Genomic DNA, 17532 nt, shown 5'->3' with positions numbered 1-17532 from the left:
CATCCCCACCCCTTCCCCTGCTCCCCGCTCCTTCTTACTCCAGATGTCTATACCCCATTGAATATATATGCTGTTTCCTCTCCTAGCCACCTCTGATGAGAGCGAAGATTCCCTCATTCCCCCTTTCCTTCCCCCTTCCATATCATTGCAATAGCTCATTGTAATAAAGAAAAATCTTATATGAAATATCTTGGCCTATTCCCCCTCTCTTTTTTCTTTCTCCCATTATATTTCCCTTTTTTTTCTATTGACTCCATTTTTACACCATATTTTATCTTCAAATTCAGCTTTCTCCTGTGCTTCATCTATAAAAGCTCCTTCTACCTGCTCTATTAACTGAGAAAGTTCATATGAGTTTTATCAGTGTCATTTTTCTATGCAGGAATACATGCAGTTCATCATCAATTAAGTCCCTTATATTTTCCCCTTCTCCTCCAATCTATGCTTCACCTGAGTCCTGTATCTGAAGATCAAACCTTCTGTTCAGCTCTGGCCATTCCAACAGGAACATTTGAAATTCCCCTGGTTCATTGAAAGTCCATCTTTTTCCCTAGAAGAGGACATTCATTTTTGCTGGGTAGTTGATTCTTGTCTGCATTCTAAGCTCTTTTGCCTTCCGGTATATTATATTCCAAGCTCTATGAGCTTCCAATGTAGTTGCTGCTAAGTCCTGTGAGATCCTGATTGCAGCTCCACAGTATTTGAATTGTGTCCTTCTGGCTGCTTGTAATATTTTCTCTTTGACTTGGGAGTTCTGGAACTTGGTATAATATTCCTGGGGGTTGTTTTTTTAGGATCTCTTTCTTGGTGGGATCTGTGGATTTTCTCCATTTCTATTTTGCCCTCTGCTTCTAGGATAGCAGGGCAATTTTCCTGTAGTAATTCTTTGAAAATGATGTCAAGGCTCTTTTCCTTGATCATGACTTTCAGGTATTCCAATAATTTTTCTTTTTTTCTTTTTTTTCTTTTTTTGCAAGGCAAATGGGGTTAAGTGGCTTGCCCAAGGCCACACAGCCAGGCAATTATTAAGTATCTGAGACTGGATTTGAACCCAGGTACTCCTGACTCCAGGGCCAGAGCTTTATCCACTACGCCACCTAGCTGCCCCTATTCCAATAATTTTTAAATTATCTTTCCTAAATCTGTTTTCCATATCAGGTGTTTTTTCAATGAGATGTTTCACATTTTCTTCTAATTTTTCATTCTTTTGATTTTGAAGTATTGCTTACTGATTTCTCATAAATTCAGCAATCTCCCTGAGTTCTATTCTTTGTCTGAAGGATTTGTTTTCCTCAGAGAGCTTTCTTATCTCTTTTTCCATCTGGCCAATTCTGCTTTTTAAAGCATTCTTCTCCTCAATAACTTTTTGAACTATTTTATCCATTTGACCTAAGCTGGTTTTTAGCATGTTATTTTCTTCAGTACTTTTTGGATTTCCTTGACTAAGCTGCTGACTTTGTTTTCATGGGTTTTCCTGCATCTCTCTCCTTTCTTTTCCCAGTTTTTTTCCTAACTCCTTCATTTGATTTTCAAATTCTTTTTTGAGCTCTGTCATAGCCTGAGCCCAATTTCTGTTTTTCTTGGAGTATTTAGATGCAGGAGCTTGTGCTTCCTCATCTTCAGACTGAGTGTTTTCATCCTTCTTGGGCTCATTTGCAAAATATTTCTCTGCTTGCTCATTTTCCCAGCCTTAGCCTGTTTTTGGGGTGCTTCTTGAGCTTTTGGGACACTCCCACAAGGGTCTCAGTATGTGGGGCTCTGTCCTCCCTCCTGGTCTGTTAATGACCATAAGCACTCCCCTCTGCCACAGGGCTGATGTAGGGGGCCTAGACTGTGATCAGGATCTGAATGTGTTCAGAACCCCAGAGTCCTGTTCCAGGGATGGAGGACAGAGCTCGGCAGTCTCTCTTCACTCCCCTCGCTCAGCTCAATGGGCTCATGCTCTGGGGGCTCCTGCTTACCAGCTCTGCCTGCTTCTGTTTCCTGGATCTAGACTGTGTGCCCTGAGGGCTGGGCTTCATGTGCCCACTCTGGCAGAGGTCCCCCCACTGTTCCCCCAATTTTGCCCCACGTTCCTGGGTGTGTAGGTCAGGAAACTCCCCCACTGCTGTGAGCCGCAGCTCCTAGTGTCCTGGGACTGCCTCCGGGAGGCTGAAGTTCTTTCACTCTGGCAGGCCACCCCGTGGCGGTTGCCCCTCCAACCCTGGGGAGCAGAGCCTTTCTGCTCTTTTCCAGGTTACCTTGAGTAAGAGAACTGTCTCACTGGGTCCCTCTGTGGGTTCTGTCTCTTGAAAATTTAGAGTCCTTAGTTTCGAAGTTTTATGAGAGAGCACCTAAGAGAGGATCCTCTCTTGCCGCCATCTTGGCTTTGCCCCTCCCAGAAACTCTTTCCCAAAAAGCTCCAAAAGCTGTAGAATTATGGCTCTAACCATATTTTGGATGGGAAGAACCCACAGAAAGCCTGAGTGAAGCAATTTCCCAGTCCAAAACAACTTGGTGGATCTGTAGGAAAGGTCTGGGATGGGGGATTGGACAAAAGCCCCAGGGAAGACAGGCTGCAACTGCATTATGCTATAACAGAGCAAACCAGATCCAGCCTTCCAGGAATAGCCCATGGGGCACCTGGGTCTGTGGCAGCAAGAGCTATTTCTGGACCTCTTAGCCTAGGGATCACTGGGGATGGCTTGGAGGGTCAGCAAGAGAACTCTGCTGCACCAGAGTGAGCAAGGAACCTGTGGAGCTCCCCAGCAGCTGCTCCCCGAGTGCTCAGATCACTGGCGGTAAGGGGTTGGGTAGAGACTTCAGAGGTCTCTCTGCTATCCCTGGGACAGGATTTTGCTGCTTTGCCCATACACAGATTGAAGTCGCAATCTGAGTCACCATATGATCGTAATGGAGCAAGGCCCCTTCTCATGGCTCAGGGCAGAGGGAAGTGCTTGGGGTCATCCACAGACCAGAGCATAGGCAGGAGAGCAGTCAGAGCCTCTCTTAAGACCTTGAAGGAATTAAGGTGGGGGAGGTATCCCCAAAACCCCCAAAAGCTTTGGAAGCACAATAAAATCAGGTCATAGACTAAGGAAATGAGCAAACAACAGAAAAAAAATCTGATTATAGAAAATTACTTTGGTCCCATGGAGGATCAAAATACACACTCAGAAGATGATGAAGTCAAAACTTCTGTATCAAAAGCCTCCAAGAAAAATAGGAATTGGTCTCAGGCTAGGCTATGGAAGAGGCAAGAAAAGACTTTGACAAGCAAATAAGAGAAGTAGAGAAAAAATTGGGAAGAGAAATGAGAGTTATACAGGAAAATCATGAAAACAAAGTATGAAACTTGATGAAAGAGATTCAAAAAATACTAAAGAAAAATACAATGTTAAAAACCAGTTTACCATATTTCCCCATTAATAAAGCACATCCTTTTTATTTATTATTATTATTTATTTGTTTAAAGGCAGTGGGGTTAAGTGATTTGCCCAAGGTCACACAGCTAGGCAATTATTGTTTGAGGTCATATTTTGAGGGTGGCTAGGTGGCATAGTGGAGAGAGCACCGGGCTCCTTGGATCTTTTTTTTTTTTTTTTTTAGATTTTTGCAAGGCAAACGGGGTTAAGTGGCTTGCCCAAGGCCACATAGCTAGGTAATTATTAAGTGTCTGAGGCCAGATTTGAACTCAGGTATTCCTGACTCCCAAGGCCAGTACTCTCTCCACTGGGTCACCTAGCCGCCCCTCCTTGGATCTTAATCAGTGATTATGCCGCAAACTTTTAGGCTGTGTGGCCCTGGCCACTTAACCCCAATTTGCCTTGCAAAAACAAAAAAAAAAAACCTTAAAAAAAAAGGAAGGTCGTATTTGAACTCGGGTCCTCCATGAAACGGAATGGACTAAGCATGCTTCCATGCACCAGACTTGCTAGGGGAGTACTTGTGGTCAATCCCAGACCAGAGCACTGGCAGGAGAGTGGTCAGAGCCTCTCCTGAGACAGTGATAAGGAACTGTATGAATTTATTTTATTTTATTTTTTGCAAGGCAAATGGGGTTAAGTGGCTTGCCCAAGGCCACACAGCTAGGTAATTATTAAGTGTCTGAGCCTGGATTTGAACCCAGGTACTCTTGACTGCAAGGCCAGTGCTTTATCCACTACGCCACCTAGTCACCCCCCATATGAATTTATTTTAATAAAACTTGAATTCAATAACCTTATGTGATATTTTTTTTCAAATTTTCGGCCCTAAAGTTAAGGTGTATCTTATACATGGGGAGATACAATAGGTCAAATGGAAAAAGCAGTCTGAAAGGCAAAGGAGGAGAAGAATACTTTAAAAAAGCAGAATTGGCCAGTTGAAAAGGGAGATAAAAAACTCTGAAAAAAATAACTCCTTCAAATGTTGAATAGAGGTAAGGGAAGCTGATGATTTTATGAGAAATCAAGAATCAATAAAACAAAACCAAAAGAATGAAAAAGAAGAAAATGTGAAATATCTCTTTGGAAAAATAACTGACTTAGAAAAGAGATCCAGAAGATACAATTTAAAAATTATTGGGCTACCTGAAAGTCATAACCAGCAAAAGAGCCTAGGCTTCATTTTTTTCAAGAAATAATCTAGGAAAATTGTCCTGAGATCCTAGAAGCAGAGAGTAAAATAGAAATTGAGGAATCCATTGATCACCTCCTGAAAGAGATCCCCCCCCCAAATCTTCCAGGAATATTACAGCCAAATTCCAAAACTAACAAGTCAAACAAACAATCAGAAAGAAGCAATTCAATTACCCTGTTGCTACAGTCAGGATTGTACAGGATTGGCAGCATCTACATTAAGGTCTCATATGGTTTGGAATATGATATTCTGAAAGGCAAAAGAGCTTGGATTACAACTGAAAATCAACTACCCAGCAAAACTGAACATCCTCTTTCAGGGGAAAGATGGACATTCAATGAAACAGAGGACTTTCAGATTTTCCTATTGAATGAAACCACCAGAGGCTGAACAGAAAGGTTGATCTTCAAGTATTAGATTTAGGTGAAGCATAGAGAGGGTGAATGGGAAGGGAAAATTTTGAGGGACTGAATGATGTTGAACTGCATGTATTTCTGCCTGGGAAGAAGGTACTGATAAATCATACAAACATTCTCGTTTATACACAGGAGAGAGCTGAATATGTGGGTATGAGATATATATATATGGAGTTAATGGATGAAAAACGAATGTACTGTGAGAAAAGGAAAAGGGAGGTAGAATGAGCTAAGATAGTTCACATAAAAGAGTCAACAAAAAGCTTTTGCAGTGGAGTGGAGGGGAGAGAAGGCAAGGGATATGAGTGAGCCTTTATTCTCATTAGAAATGACTCAGAGGTAATAACCTACACATTAAATAGGGTATAGAAATCTATCCTATCCTAGAGGGAAAATGAGAGGAAAGGGATGGAACGGAGTAGTTGATAGAAGAGAGAGAAGATTATGGAAGTGGATAGTCAGATATAACACTTCTGATGAGGGACAGAGTGAAAGGAGAGAGAGAAAATAGGATAAATGAGAGTGGGGAAGAATAAAATGGAGTTTAGTATAGTTAATAGCAGCAACTATGGGAAAAAATATTGAAGCAACGTCTCTGATGGACTTAAGATAAAGAATGCAACCCATCCCAGGGACAGATTGATGGTATCAGAACATAGACTGGAGTACACCTTTTTTTTTTCCTCTCATGTCATTTCTCTTAAGGTTTCTCTCTCTTTTGTGGGCGGCGAGGGTGTTATGTTTACTTCCAATCAAGATTATTGTAAAAATGTGAAATAAATCAGTTTTAAAAATTTTCATCACTTTCATCATCAGTAACTAGAGCAAGCTTAGAGAACAAGCATAATGGTGAAGAGTCCCAAAGCCAAAGTCACAGAGGGAATTTAAAGGATCAGGGAATGTTTATCCGAGAACGAGTGTCTGTTTTCAAATATTTGAAGGCTATTCCATGGAGGAAGGATAAGCTGTATGACTCCACCAAGGAGAATAGTGACCTAAAGGTGAGAGTGTAGCATTAGAGCTGCCCAACAGTGGAATGGGCTCTTTAATGAGGTAGTGAGCCTCCTGCTCCCTGAAAAGGCTGGACCACCATTTGTGGAGGATGTTCTAGTGGATATTCTTCACCAAGGAAGGGTTGTCTAAGGATATTTTTGTGACATTTTTTCAGCAATTTATTATGGGGCCTACAATAGACTATGGATGTTAGCCAAAGACCAATCAAGCTTCATTTCAAGAGACTTTTCACTGTTTTTTTCAGGATGACAAATTTCTCTGCCAAGGCAACTTTTCAGGGAGACCAAAGTTATAGAGTTTGCTGTTTGCATGGGGGTGGCTTGGCTCAGGATGCTCCAGATGTTCCAACTGATTTGTTTGGTTTAGGTTGGGAGAACATCTTGCTTCCCCAAGATAAGCTTTTTACCTGAAATCTCATTGTCATGGAGATTAATTCAGCTTTACCACTCTACTGTGCCAGTTGTGCCACTTGGTTTCATCATAGCTATGTGGCTGAGACCCTTTAGCACCAGTACCTGTCCCTGAGCCTCTCTCTCCATTTTCAGCTTCCTTTTGTGAATTGTTGTCCCCATTAGATGGTGAGCTCCCTGAGGGTAACCCCAGCATTTAGTACAGAACCTGCCAGATGTTGTTTATGTCTGTGAAGTAAATTTCTTGGTAACATTGTAGTCCATGGGGCAGCTAGGTGGTCCAGTGGATAGAACAGCGGCCCTGGAGTCAGGAGTTCAAATCTGGCCTCAGACACTTAATAATTGCCTAGCTATGTGACCTTAGGCAAGTTTCTTAACTCCATTGCTTTAAATAAATAAAATTTAAAAAGCCCTTAGGGCAGTAGCAGTGTAGTCTCTTCACAGGATTTGTACTCTTGTAAAATTCAGATCATTAAACCCAAATAATTCATACAGAAGTTTCCCCCCCACACTCCATAGGCTTTTAAAAATTATTACTTTCTCAATTGGCAAAAATCTACCCTCTCCCTCCCACCTCCTCCCCATCCTCATCCCCCAGTGAGAAAGAAATAACAGAACCCCTACTCTAAACATAGTCAAGCAAAATCAATTCTTCATTGGCCATGTTCCCACCCCCCAAAAAAAAAGAATTTCTCAGTCTGCCCTGGATCTTGAGGTAGATAGAATATTTCATGTGAGTCCTCTGTCATCATTGTTGATCATTGTGTTGATGAGTTCCTGAGTCCCTCAAAGCTGTTTATCTTTTTAATTATGTAGTTATTATATAAATCACTTACTTGTCTCCACCTTCCTTCTGTACCAGTTTCTACAAGTCTTCCCGAGTTTCTCTGAAACCAGCCTCTTCATTATTTCTTACAGTGCAGTTCCTAGTTAAGAAATCGGGCTATACCCAATCAGTTTGTTCTCATGTCCTGCAACCAGACCATATTTTATAAGGGAAAGATCCAGTGGACCAACTGTGTACAGTATGTGTTTATGTGGCTGTCAAGTATGCACACATGTGTGTGTTTACATTTTAATTCCTCTGAGGTTTTCTGTGGTTTTGCGGGGGTAACTATTCAGGTATTGATAATTCTGATACAGCATTCTTGCCTTGATAATTTTTTATAGAACTAATCAGTCAGGTCAAAATAAACAAGGTGAATCAGGGACAAAGTACCCTGAGCGAGCCAGACCAAAGATAAAAATAAGAACTATCATTTCACATGTCAGAAATGATTTTCTTTCTTTATCTTTCTTGTTTCAGCTCACAGCAGAGGAGAAATGATTGTGAACAATCTCACGCTGTGTTACCAAGGCAAAGTTATCCTGGCCCCTATGGTCCGAGTAGGGACACTCCCCATGCGGCTTTTGGCCTTGGATTATGGAGCTGATATAGTCTACTGTGAGGTAAGAAGTTTCCTAGAGCAGCCTTTCCTCAGTGAGTTCTCTCTGGCACATGGGAAGATTCATTGAAGCCCCTGAACTCATTTTTCAGAGACCTACTGGAGCCACAAGGAAGGAAGAATTGTGTGTTTAATATGTGGGCAAGTATATACATGTGTTTCCTGAATGAATAGTTGTGACTGAGGAGATTTCAGCATTGAGAGCCTGACATCGATGGATGCCAAGTAGTCTTGGTCTCTGACCTGGTCCAGTCTTTGAAGGCATATTGTGAATCTGAAGGGGAATGTGGGAATGCCTGGGCCCTCTTGGATCTGTTTCAGGTTCAACTCCAGAAAAGGAAGTTGTCCTGGGAACCTGGGTCTGTTTCAGATCTTCCTAAGGTGGAAGGACATAGAGTTATGTTCTGGAATGGGTGTCCTGGGCAACCTTGGGTGATCTAATCTACAACAGTCCTGTGTCTCAGACTAAAATACAGAAGTAGATCTAAATGCTGAGATAGGCCCCCAAACTAACATAATATCTTGGCTTGGTCTAGAGATAAAAGGATTTTGCATTAAGTCGGGCCAGATGTCAGTTGCTTAAACCTCTCTTGGTTTCATTTTCCTTTTCTATAAAATGAGTTTCTACTGGATAATCTCTAAGGTTCATCCCTAAATTCTGTGATTTAGACCCTAAGAGCATATTTGTCCATTAATTTGAACACACTAATACCACAAACATCCAGTTTATTTCTATGATTTGTGTTCCTTTTCCTGTGGATTTGTGCTCTTTATTCATTCATTCACTTTTCCATAGTCACGCTCATTGTGCATGTTCTAGTTCTACTTTCTTCATATTGAACTTGTTCATCTAAGTTTTCTCCTGTTTGATTCAAATCACTCCTTTTTAAATGTCCTAGCCACTTAGGAAATAAAGACAAAAATGAAATAGTCTGTTCTCTTGAGGAGTTATACTTGTTGAGGAGAAGCAACATATACTTGGAATGTTCAATATAAAATCTATACCAAGCAATTTCCAAGAGGGGGATATTGGCAGGTAAAGGAATCAGGAAACATTTATTGTAGGACATGCACTAAAACTGAATTTTTCAGATAGAACTAGAGATAGTAGGAGGTGAAGATCAAGATGAGATGATTCCATGTGGGGGGTCAGCCCATGTAAAGCCTTGGTTAGAAAGTGGAGTAAATGAAGGAGAACGAGAAGCACTGACTGGGGCCAGCCTGTAAAGGGCTTGAAGAGTGGAGCAGGAGAGTTTGGCTTTTATCCTAGTGGGAAGGCAGAGCATTAGAGTTTTTTTGAGCAAAGATGACCTGATCAAAAGTTTACTATCAGGGCATCTAGGTGGCACAGTGGATAGAGCACCGGCCCTGGAGTCAGGAGGACCTGAGTTCAAATCTGGCCTCAGACACTTAATAATTACCTAGTGTGACCTTGGGCAAGCCACTTAACCCCAGTGCCTTGCAAAAAGAAAGAAAGAAAAAAGAAAAGTTTACTATCTTCAATTTTTAGAAAAATATTGTCTTTTGAATTGTCATTTTTCTCTCTAATTTTTTCTTCCATTTGGATGTATTTCTTCTTTCACAGCATGATTAATATGGATCTATATTCAGTATGGTTATAGATGTAGAGCCAGTACTCATTGTTTTCATTCGGGGGAAAGAGAAAGGGTAGGAGAAAAATATAAAAAAATCATTGTTGGAAACTACCATTACATGTAGTTGGAAAAATAAATAAAATAGAAACGAAAGGGGAAAACAAAACAAAAACAAAAAAGGATGACCTCATCAGATCTATATATTATGTATATTAATTTTGCAATTATGTGAATGAATGGAAGAGGGAGGAAAAACAGAATCTGGGAGACCAATTAGGAGATAGTTACAACAATCCAGATGAGTGGTGATTAAGACCTGAAGCAGGCTGGTGCCCTTGGAAGGATGTGGAGGGAAGTAGATAAAAGAAAATAAGATTCCCTGGAGGGCAGCTAGGTGGAGGCTAGAAGTGAATGGAGCAGAGTCAGAGGTGATGCCCAGGTGGTCTCTCTGAGGGACTAGGACATGCATTAAGTTCCTGTATTGAGATACAAAGACAAATGCAAGTCAGGTTCCTCCCTCTGTAGTGGGGGAGCAGCATCGGAGGAGGAGGAGGAGGAAAAGCATCCAAGGCTTTTTAGGGAGGGAAGACAGGGGCAGGGGGGTGGGGTGTGGCTTCATCTAGAAGGTAGCAGTGGAGGAGATGTTTGAAGGAAGATTGAGAAGTAAGAATGGAGGGTGTTCTTGGCAGGCCTGTGGGACATGCAGGGGCACGGAGCGTGGCGGGGGGAGCAGGTATGACTGGAGGGCCTGGCAGAAGAGAGTGGAGAAATCAAGACCCAGAGTGGCTTTGGAACAAGGACAATGAGCATGAACTGTGCTACAGAATGGGGAGGAGCCACTTCATCTGTGGGCTCCCTTTTCTGTTCTTTTTTGTGTTTGTTGTGAAAAATAAAAATGAAAATTAGAATTCTGGAGAGTGGAGAGGGAGAAAGGGGTCAAGTATGAATGCTTTTCATGCCAAACCGGGTATGTGATTGGTGAGAAGGGAGGATGAGACAGAAGTGGCTTGACTGGAAAGGTTGAAACAGTTGTGAGGTGCTAAAGATGAGATCCAGTTAGTAAAGACTAAGGCTAGGTCGGGATGGGCAAGCCAAAATTTGTAGTAGACTCAGTCTCCATAAAGAAGTGGAGAAGCCAGGAGCTGGCAATGATTCTGGTGGGCTTTGGAAATGATGGATGTAGTTAAGAGCCTAAGCCAAGGGTCTCAAGGGAAAAGGGCACTGGGATAAAGTGGAGCTGGTTAAGCCTCAAGTGTAGATTCTGAAGGGAGAAGCCAGAGGCCACAGCAGGAATTCTGGCCTGGGACAGCATGAGGGATAGATTGGAGGTTGATGTGAGGACCAAGAAGCCTGGGTGAGAGACAGACAGGAAGGGATGGTTGTGGGGAGTGAAGAAACCCAGGGCTGAGGTCAAGACATGGGTCCTGAAAGCTGACGTTGCATGGGGTTCGTCCGAATGAGGATGAAAATCCCACACATAAGGGCGGGGGTGAGGAGAAGAGGAAGACACTATTTCTTTACATTTCCTGTTTGTCATTTCTTGTGACAATAATATTCTGTGACTTTCATGTGCTCAATCTGTACCACCACTTCCAAATTATTGTTTACCTTTCCAGAATGTGTTTGTTAAGTGTACATTCTGTGCTCTGAAGCCCAGCTGCTCCCGTGCCACTGAATCAGAAGGGCCAAGCTGGGCCCTTTCTTTTCAGTCATGTGGTGTCTGGGTATGCTCCAGAGAGGAGGGCAAGCATTAGAATCTATGAGCATGTCTACATAGATGTGTGCACACTCGCACAGTCTAGACCTGTGTGTAAGTGTCAACATACATACCTATGTGCAGACACACACCTTAGATCTGTCTCCAGCATCCAGGCATGGGGAAGATTGTCTGGTGTACATGTGTATGTGCACATGCCTTATCTGTATCCAGTCATACAGAGAAAGAGAGAGAGAGAGAGAATAAGACAGCTCATCACAAGGGACAAAAGGATAGCCTCAGAGTCAGGAAGGCCTGGGGCCAGTCCTGGAAAAGTCAATTAATTCTCAGTGCCCCAGACCACTCTTCAGAACTGTAAGTTGCAGAATAGATGCCTATCTGCATTGGTAGTAGGCTTTTCCTCACTGCTGAAATTCCAGTCTGAGAGAGACAGAGACAGAGACAGAGACAGAGACAGAGAATAAATGCTGACTACTTTTTCATAACCTGTGAGAAGACTTTGCTTATTATTATGATTCTATGAACTAATGTTTACTTAGTCTAATATTAATATTAGAAAGGCTAAGTAAGTTAATTGACACAAAAATTTACTTTGAAATATAAAACTTTTATCCTGTGATCTATATATTTTTTGCCTTATGGATTAAGAAAAAATTTGACACAGATGTATCCTTTATTTTTAAATTTCAGTCCTTCTTGTGTTAATGCATAGGACAGTAAGCCCTAACTTAGTTCATTTGTCTCAGTTGACCCTTTTCTAATGTTTGAAGCATTTCCCCTTGAGCATCAAAGAAGTTAGAAAATTATAGGAAGGAAAAGTCAAGACTCTATTGAAATGACAAAGAAAAAAAAAACTGTATGTAGTCTCTGTTGAATAGAGATGTTCTATAGAGGAATCATTTCTAGTAGTAATTTTTTTCAGGATTTTTTTTCATTTCAAAATTGTATTCTAGTATAAATGCTGATTCACCAGGCACTTTTCAGGGAGTTGATGATGTTTTCAATTATTTGTGGATTCATTTATTGAAAAACAGTTTTTAAAGGTACATGCTAGAGACCTCAATATGACAGGTTTAATAGGAGCAGAATAGCTCAGAGCAGCTCCCTGTTCCGAGCTGCCCATGAGATCCTTGAAGCATATCACCTAAGGCAAGGAAGAAGTGGTAGGACCCCAGATGTGACATGCTAGGATCAAACCATTCCTTCCAATGCAGAAAATGTAGTCTGGATACTAAGATACATTCAGATATTTAGACTGGAAAAGTAAGTAAATATGAAATCCCCCAGTCATACAGAAATCCTATGAATCCAGTCATGCCAAAACTCAGGCCCAGGAGAGAGGCAAGAAAGCTTTGTTTCATCTCTAAGCATTATATTCTAATGGGGAGAAGTAACAAGTGTTCCCTTAGAAGCCCTAAGATCTTCAAAGGCAGGAGGAGGGTTTTCAAAAGACCTAAGAGTGGTTTTTCTAGGTTTTGATGATTTTTAAGAAAGAACAAGAAAGGAAAAAATATACTCGAAAAGAAAGAGGAATGGAGGAGGTTACTTACTATCTAACAAACCTGATAAGACTACTCAAACATCGTGAAAAAGTTGAGAGAAGTACTCTTTCGAACCTCACTTTTCATCTCGACCAGAGAAAGAAGAGTTAAAATTATATCTACATGTACCCATGCATATACATAAAGTTTTGGGGGTAGAACTACAAAAGAGAAGCAGGTGGGAATAGGGAGAAGGAAGCTGGAATTAAGGGGAAGAGTAGATTTATGGAGAAATTAGACATTTTTTTTCTTTTGCAAGGCAGTGGGGTTAAGTGGCTTGCCCAAGGCCACACAGCTAGGTAATTATTAAGTGTCTGAGGCTGGATTTGAACTCAGGTCCTCCTGACTTCAGGACCAGTGCTCTATACACTGAAGCACCTAGCTGCCCCTAGGATTAGACGTTATTAACAAAACAAACCGCAAAGGGGCAGTTAGGTGGCAATGGATAGAGCACCGGCCCTGGAGTCAAGAGGACCTGAGTTCAAATCCGGCCTCAGACACTTAATAATTGCCTAGCTGTGTGACCTTGGGCAAGCCACTTAACTTCATTGCCTTAAATAAAAATTTTAAAGAACAAACAAACTGCAACTCAGAGAATAGATTCAGAAGGGAAGAAAGGAAAAGTAAGATGATGTGATCAGGGGCTGGGTGAGGGAAAGAGAAACGGAACAGAGGAATAGAAGTAGATTGTAGCAAATATAGATTACTAGAGTTGAGCACACTCCCAATTCATTACCCTTTTCTTCCTCTGTAGCATGTCTCTATTCAACAGGGTCTACCATACAGTGTTTTTCCTTTGACATTTCAATGGCATAAGAGCTATTGTCCTTTCTTTCCTGTAAGGGGATGCAGAAAAAGAGATAAAGGAAAGAAGTATAAAAATATAAGATGGAAGGAAGTATAATTCATAATCATAACTGTGGCTATGAATGGGATAAATTTTACCATAAAATGAACAAGAAATAAAGGAAATTATTCAAAATCATCTTGTCTAGTTATACCAACAAAACCTGCAGGTGAAATGGCATTGTCAGAGGAGAGTAAGTGCATGTAGAAAAGAAATGGTGAGGGGTGCCTAGGTGGTGCAGTAGATAGAGCACCGTCCCTGAAGTCAGGAGGACCTGAGTTCAAATCCAGCCTCAGACACCTAGCAATTACCTAGCTGTATGGCCTTGAGCAAGCCACTTAACCCTATTTTCCTTGCAAAAACCAAAAAGAAAAGAGAAGAGAAAAGAAATGAAATGATGAGAAGTTAGAAACTTCAGGACTTGGTAGCTGATTAGATATGGGGATGAACTAGAGTGAGAAGTTAAGACAAGCAGAGATTGGGTGCTTAGATGGATAGAAAATGAGGAGTTGAGAATAATGTGGAGGTAATGAACGTGGGAGAATGGGAACTTCTTTTTTTTATTTTTGAAAGATTTTATTTATCTTGAATTTTATAATTCCCCCCCCCCAATCTTGCTTCCCCCACCTACCCACAGAAGGCAGTTTGTTAGTCTTTACATTGTTTCTTCCATGGTATATGTTGATCTAAGTTGAATGTAATGAGAGAGAAATCATATCCTTAAGGAAGAAACATAAAGTATGAGATATAGCAGAATTACATAATAAGATAACATTTTTTAAAAAATTAAATGTAATAGTCTTTGGTCTTTGTTTAAACTCCACAATTCTTTCTCAGGATTGGAATGGAAGACTTCTTTGACTGAAATAGCAAAATTTGGAAGAGAGGAGAGTTTGGGGGGAAAGAATTTAATTTTGGATGTTGAGTGTGAGATTTCTCCAGGACATGCAGTTTGAAATGTCCATTAGGGATTGGTGATGTGAGTCTGAAAATCAGTGGAAAGACCCCAGTCTACTTAGATAGATCCGGGAGTTATCTTCATAGAGGTGTAATGATAAACTTACTAAAGTAAAGCACATGAGGACTTGGTGTACTCACACAGTTAAGGGATGTGATTGAATGATGAGCCAGCAAAGGGTTTTGAGTCGAATGGCCTCACTTTTCTCAATAAAATAGGAGGAAAAGTTCTCATTTAGGGATTCTAGGGAGGGCAGGTATGGGAGAATTGAAGAAGGAAGAAAAGATCTCCAAAAGTTTCTTTTTTTAAAAATTTTATTTATTTAAGGCAGCAGGGTTAAGTGGCTTGCCCAAGGTAACACAACTAAGTTAATTATTAAGTGTCTGAGGCCGAATTTGAATTCAGGTCCTCCTGACTTCGGGACCAGTACTCTATCAACTGCACCATCTAGCTGTCCCTGGAATAGTTTCTTTAGGGAATGAGACAGGGACTCCACTAGGGAGAAATGAAATGCCTCCCTTCTTCCAGAATAGGCCCCATTGAAACTGAATAACTTGAATTTGCAAGGGATCTGGTCAGTACAATTTGTGAAATAGCTGCAGCCACTCATGAGTAGCAGCTCAGAATTATCTAAAAATTAAAGTTTTGGAACTTGAATTTTTGGAACAACTCCAGAAACTGTTTTTCAACTGACAGAGCCTGATTTTTTTCTAGTTTGACCATTAAGCCAGTTGAATAAAATAAATGAATGATCATCCGATTTGAAGTTAGAACTGACTCAGTTCAAGACTCAAGTTCGATTCAACTCTTACTAAACTGTTGCCATAGTTTCTCTTCAGGTATCCACACTTCAAGTCTCTTATTCCTCCTGTCCATCCAGAATAATCTTTTTGCCATAGAATTAGCCATGCCATTCCATTGCCTGGCATTCAAGGCCTCCCATCCCTACTAGCTTGCCACTCTGCCTTTCAAAACTAAAAGTCCTTGTTTTCATTCACTTTCCATGCCAGCCAAGGGAGACATTCCCAGCCCCTGAGCATGGACTTCTTTCTTACATGCATTTATTTAAGATGTTCCTCTTTCCACCTGCAAAATTTCTATCCATTTTCTGGGGGCAGCTAGGTGGCACAGTGAATAGACCACCAGCCCTGGAGTCAGGAGGACCTGAATTCAAATCCAGTCTCAGACACATAATAGCCTAGCTGTGTGACCTGGGCGAGTCACTTAACCCCACTGTCTTGTAAAAACTAAAAAAACAAACAAAAAACTTCTATCCATTTTTTAAAGGTTAACTCAGACTGACTCCCACAGAATTCCTTCTGCCATCTTCTCCTTGATCACAACCTGTGCCTTCAGGCAGATTTATTCTGTATGTTTCCAGTGCCTACCATAGTGCTCTGTAGGCCAGAGGTGATCAATACTTGCTCTTCTGTATTATCACAGGCTTAATATGTGCAGAGTGTTTACATGACTGAGCAAATTGATTAGTCTCCCAGAACCTAAATGTTCTTATCTGTGAAGTGGAACATCATCATATTTGCCCATGTTTTTATCAAATGATGTTGCTGGTATTAATTCTGATTACTTACTTATTTTATTGACTTTGACTTTTTAAAAATTATCCCAGGTTGCCCACTTCTTCAGGCTTAGCTTGAGTTTGGACCTTTAAGTTATAGAAGATATAGAACTGTTGACATTTAGAATCATATACTTGTCCTCTGGAAAGACTTCAGTGGTTTAGAAACACCACAAACTGGCGGCTATCAGGGGAGCCACAGGCCTGTGAATAATTATGCTTAAAGTAGAAAGATCAGTTATTGCATTCAGAGAAGGAAGATGGTCACTGAGAGGCAGCATTTTGTATTTTATGTTGGCCTAGATGATCAGGCCAGTCCTCTGGGGGCTAGAAGGCTGTGCTGCCCCCAAAGGAAGCTGCCAGCATGGCACCCCCCCCCCTCCTCCTCCAAAACTGGTATGCCTATCCCAGGTGTGGGGCCTAAGGAAGGGAGGTGACTTTACTGCCTGGCTCACATTGATGCCATGTGGTGGAGTCAGGATTTGAATCTGGAATCTCTTACTCTGGCATCAGGTTCTTTCCACAGCTTCTTCTTGATCAGGTCAGCTTTTTGTTACCTTGGAGTTTATTAAAGGTTCCATTCGTGTTTCTGTTTCCTATTGGAGGGTTAGTGAGATCATCTGATCCAGAAAGGTCTTCAGATGTTAGATCTTTCATCTTCCTCCTCCTTATTTTATAGGTGAGAAAACGGAAGCTCAGAGAAGCTGGTGAAAGCCACCCTGAACATGCCTGACTCCAAGGCCAATCTTCTTCTCTGCCCACTCAGTCCACCCCCACCCATGCTGCTTCTGTCTTGTGACCCTAGGGTCAAATCCAGTAGGTGCAGCGATACAAGGTCAACACTGGCCTAAATACAGATTGTTAGCCAGAACTCCTGTAAGAATTCTCCACAGCAGTCTTTGGATTCTTTTCTTAACCATTCACTGACAAAGCTGGGAATCTTGCATCTCAAAGCCTTATTTTGTGGACCACAAGAACTGGAAAGGAGGTGGTGGACCCAATACTAGGTTATTCATTAACTCAGCTTAATAGTCTCCTACTACCTGGTTCCATTGGTTTATGTTTTTTGTTTATTTGTTTGTTTTGGTTTTTGGTAAGCTAGTGGGGTTAAAGTGACTTGCCTAAGGTCATACAACTAGGCAATGATTAAGTGTCTGAGGTCACATTTGAACTCAGGTCCTCCTGACTCCAGGGTTGGTGCTCTATCCACTGTGCCACCTAGCTGCCCATGATTGGTTCCACTGATTTAAAAAAAAAAATGTGTTATACTACAATGATTAAAAAACAGAAAACATCAATAAAAAAAATTTTAAAAGAAAGATATTTCAGATTGCCAAAAATATTGGTATAATTGTTGGATGTCAGCCAGTAATTTATTTCAACACACCTTCTCAGTCATCTCCTACCTGTCAGA

At 41.2% G+C, this 17532-nt stretch overlaps 1 protein-coding gene across 1 annotated transcript in view; it reads left to right on the top strand.

Moving 5' to 3' along the window:
* DUS2 (dihydrouridine synthase 2) overlaps positions 1-17532 on the top strand; it is a 68039-nt gene that overhangs the window by 13177 nt on the left and 37330 nt on the right. The window contains exon 2 of the mRNA XM_074202082.1: positions 7746-7888. Within this exon, the coding sequence (XP_074058183.1) occupies positions 7763-7888 (126 nt within the window). The 5' untranslated portion in view covers positions 7746-7762. The remainder of the gene's footprint in view (positions 1-7745; positions 7889-17532) is intronic.

Source organism: Macrotis lagotis, chromosome 1 (genome assembly GCF_037893015.1).
Source record: "Macrotis lagotis isolate mMagLag1 chromosome 1, bilby.v1.9.chrom.fasta, whole genome shotgun sequence".
Taxonomy (NCBI): Eukaryota; Metazoa; Chordata; class Mammalia; order Peramelemorphia; family Peramelidae; genus Macrotis; species Macrotis lagotis.
The sequence above is the reverse complement of the archived record's forward strand: the minus strand, read 5'-3'. Positions and strand labels throughout refer to the sequence as shown.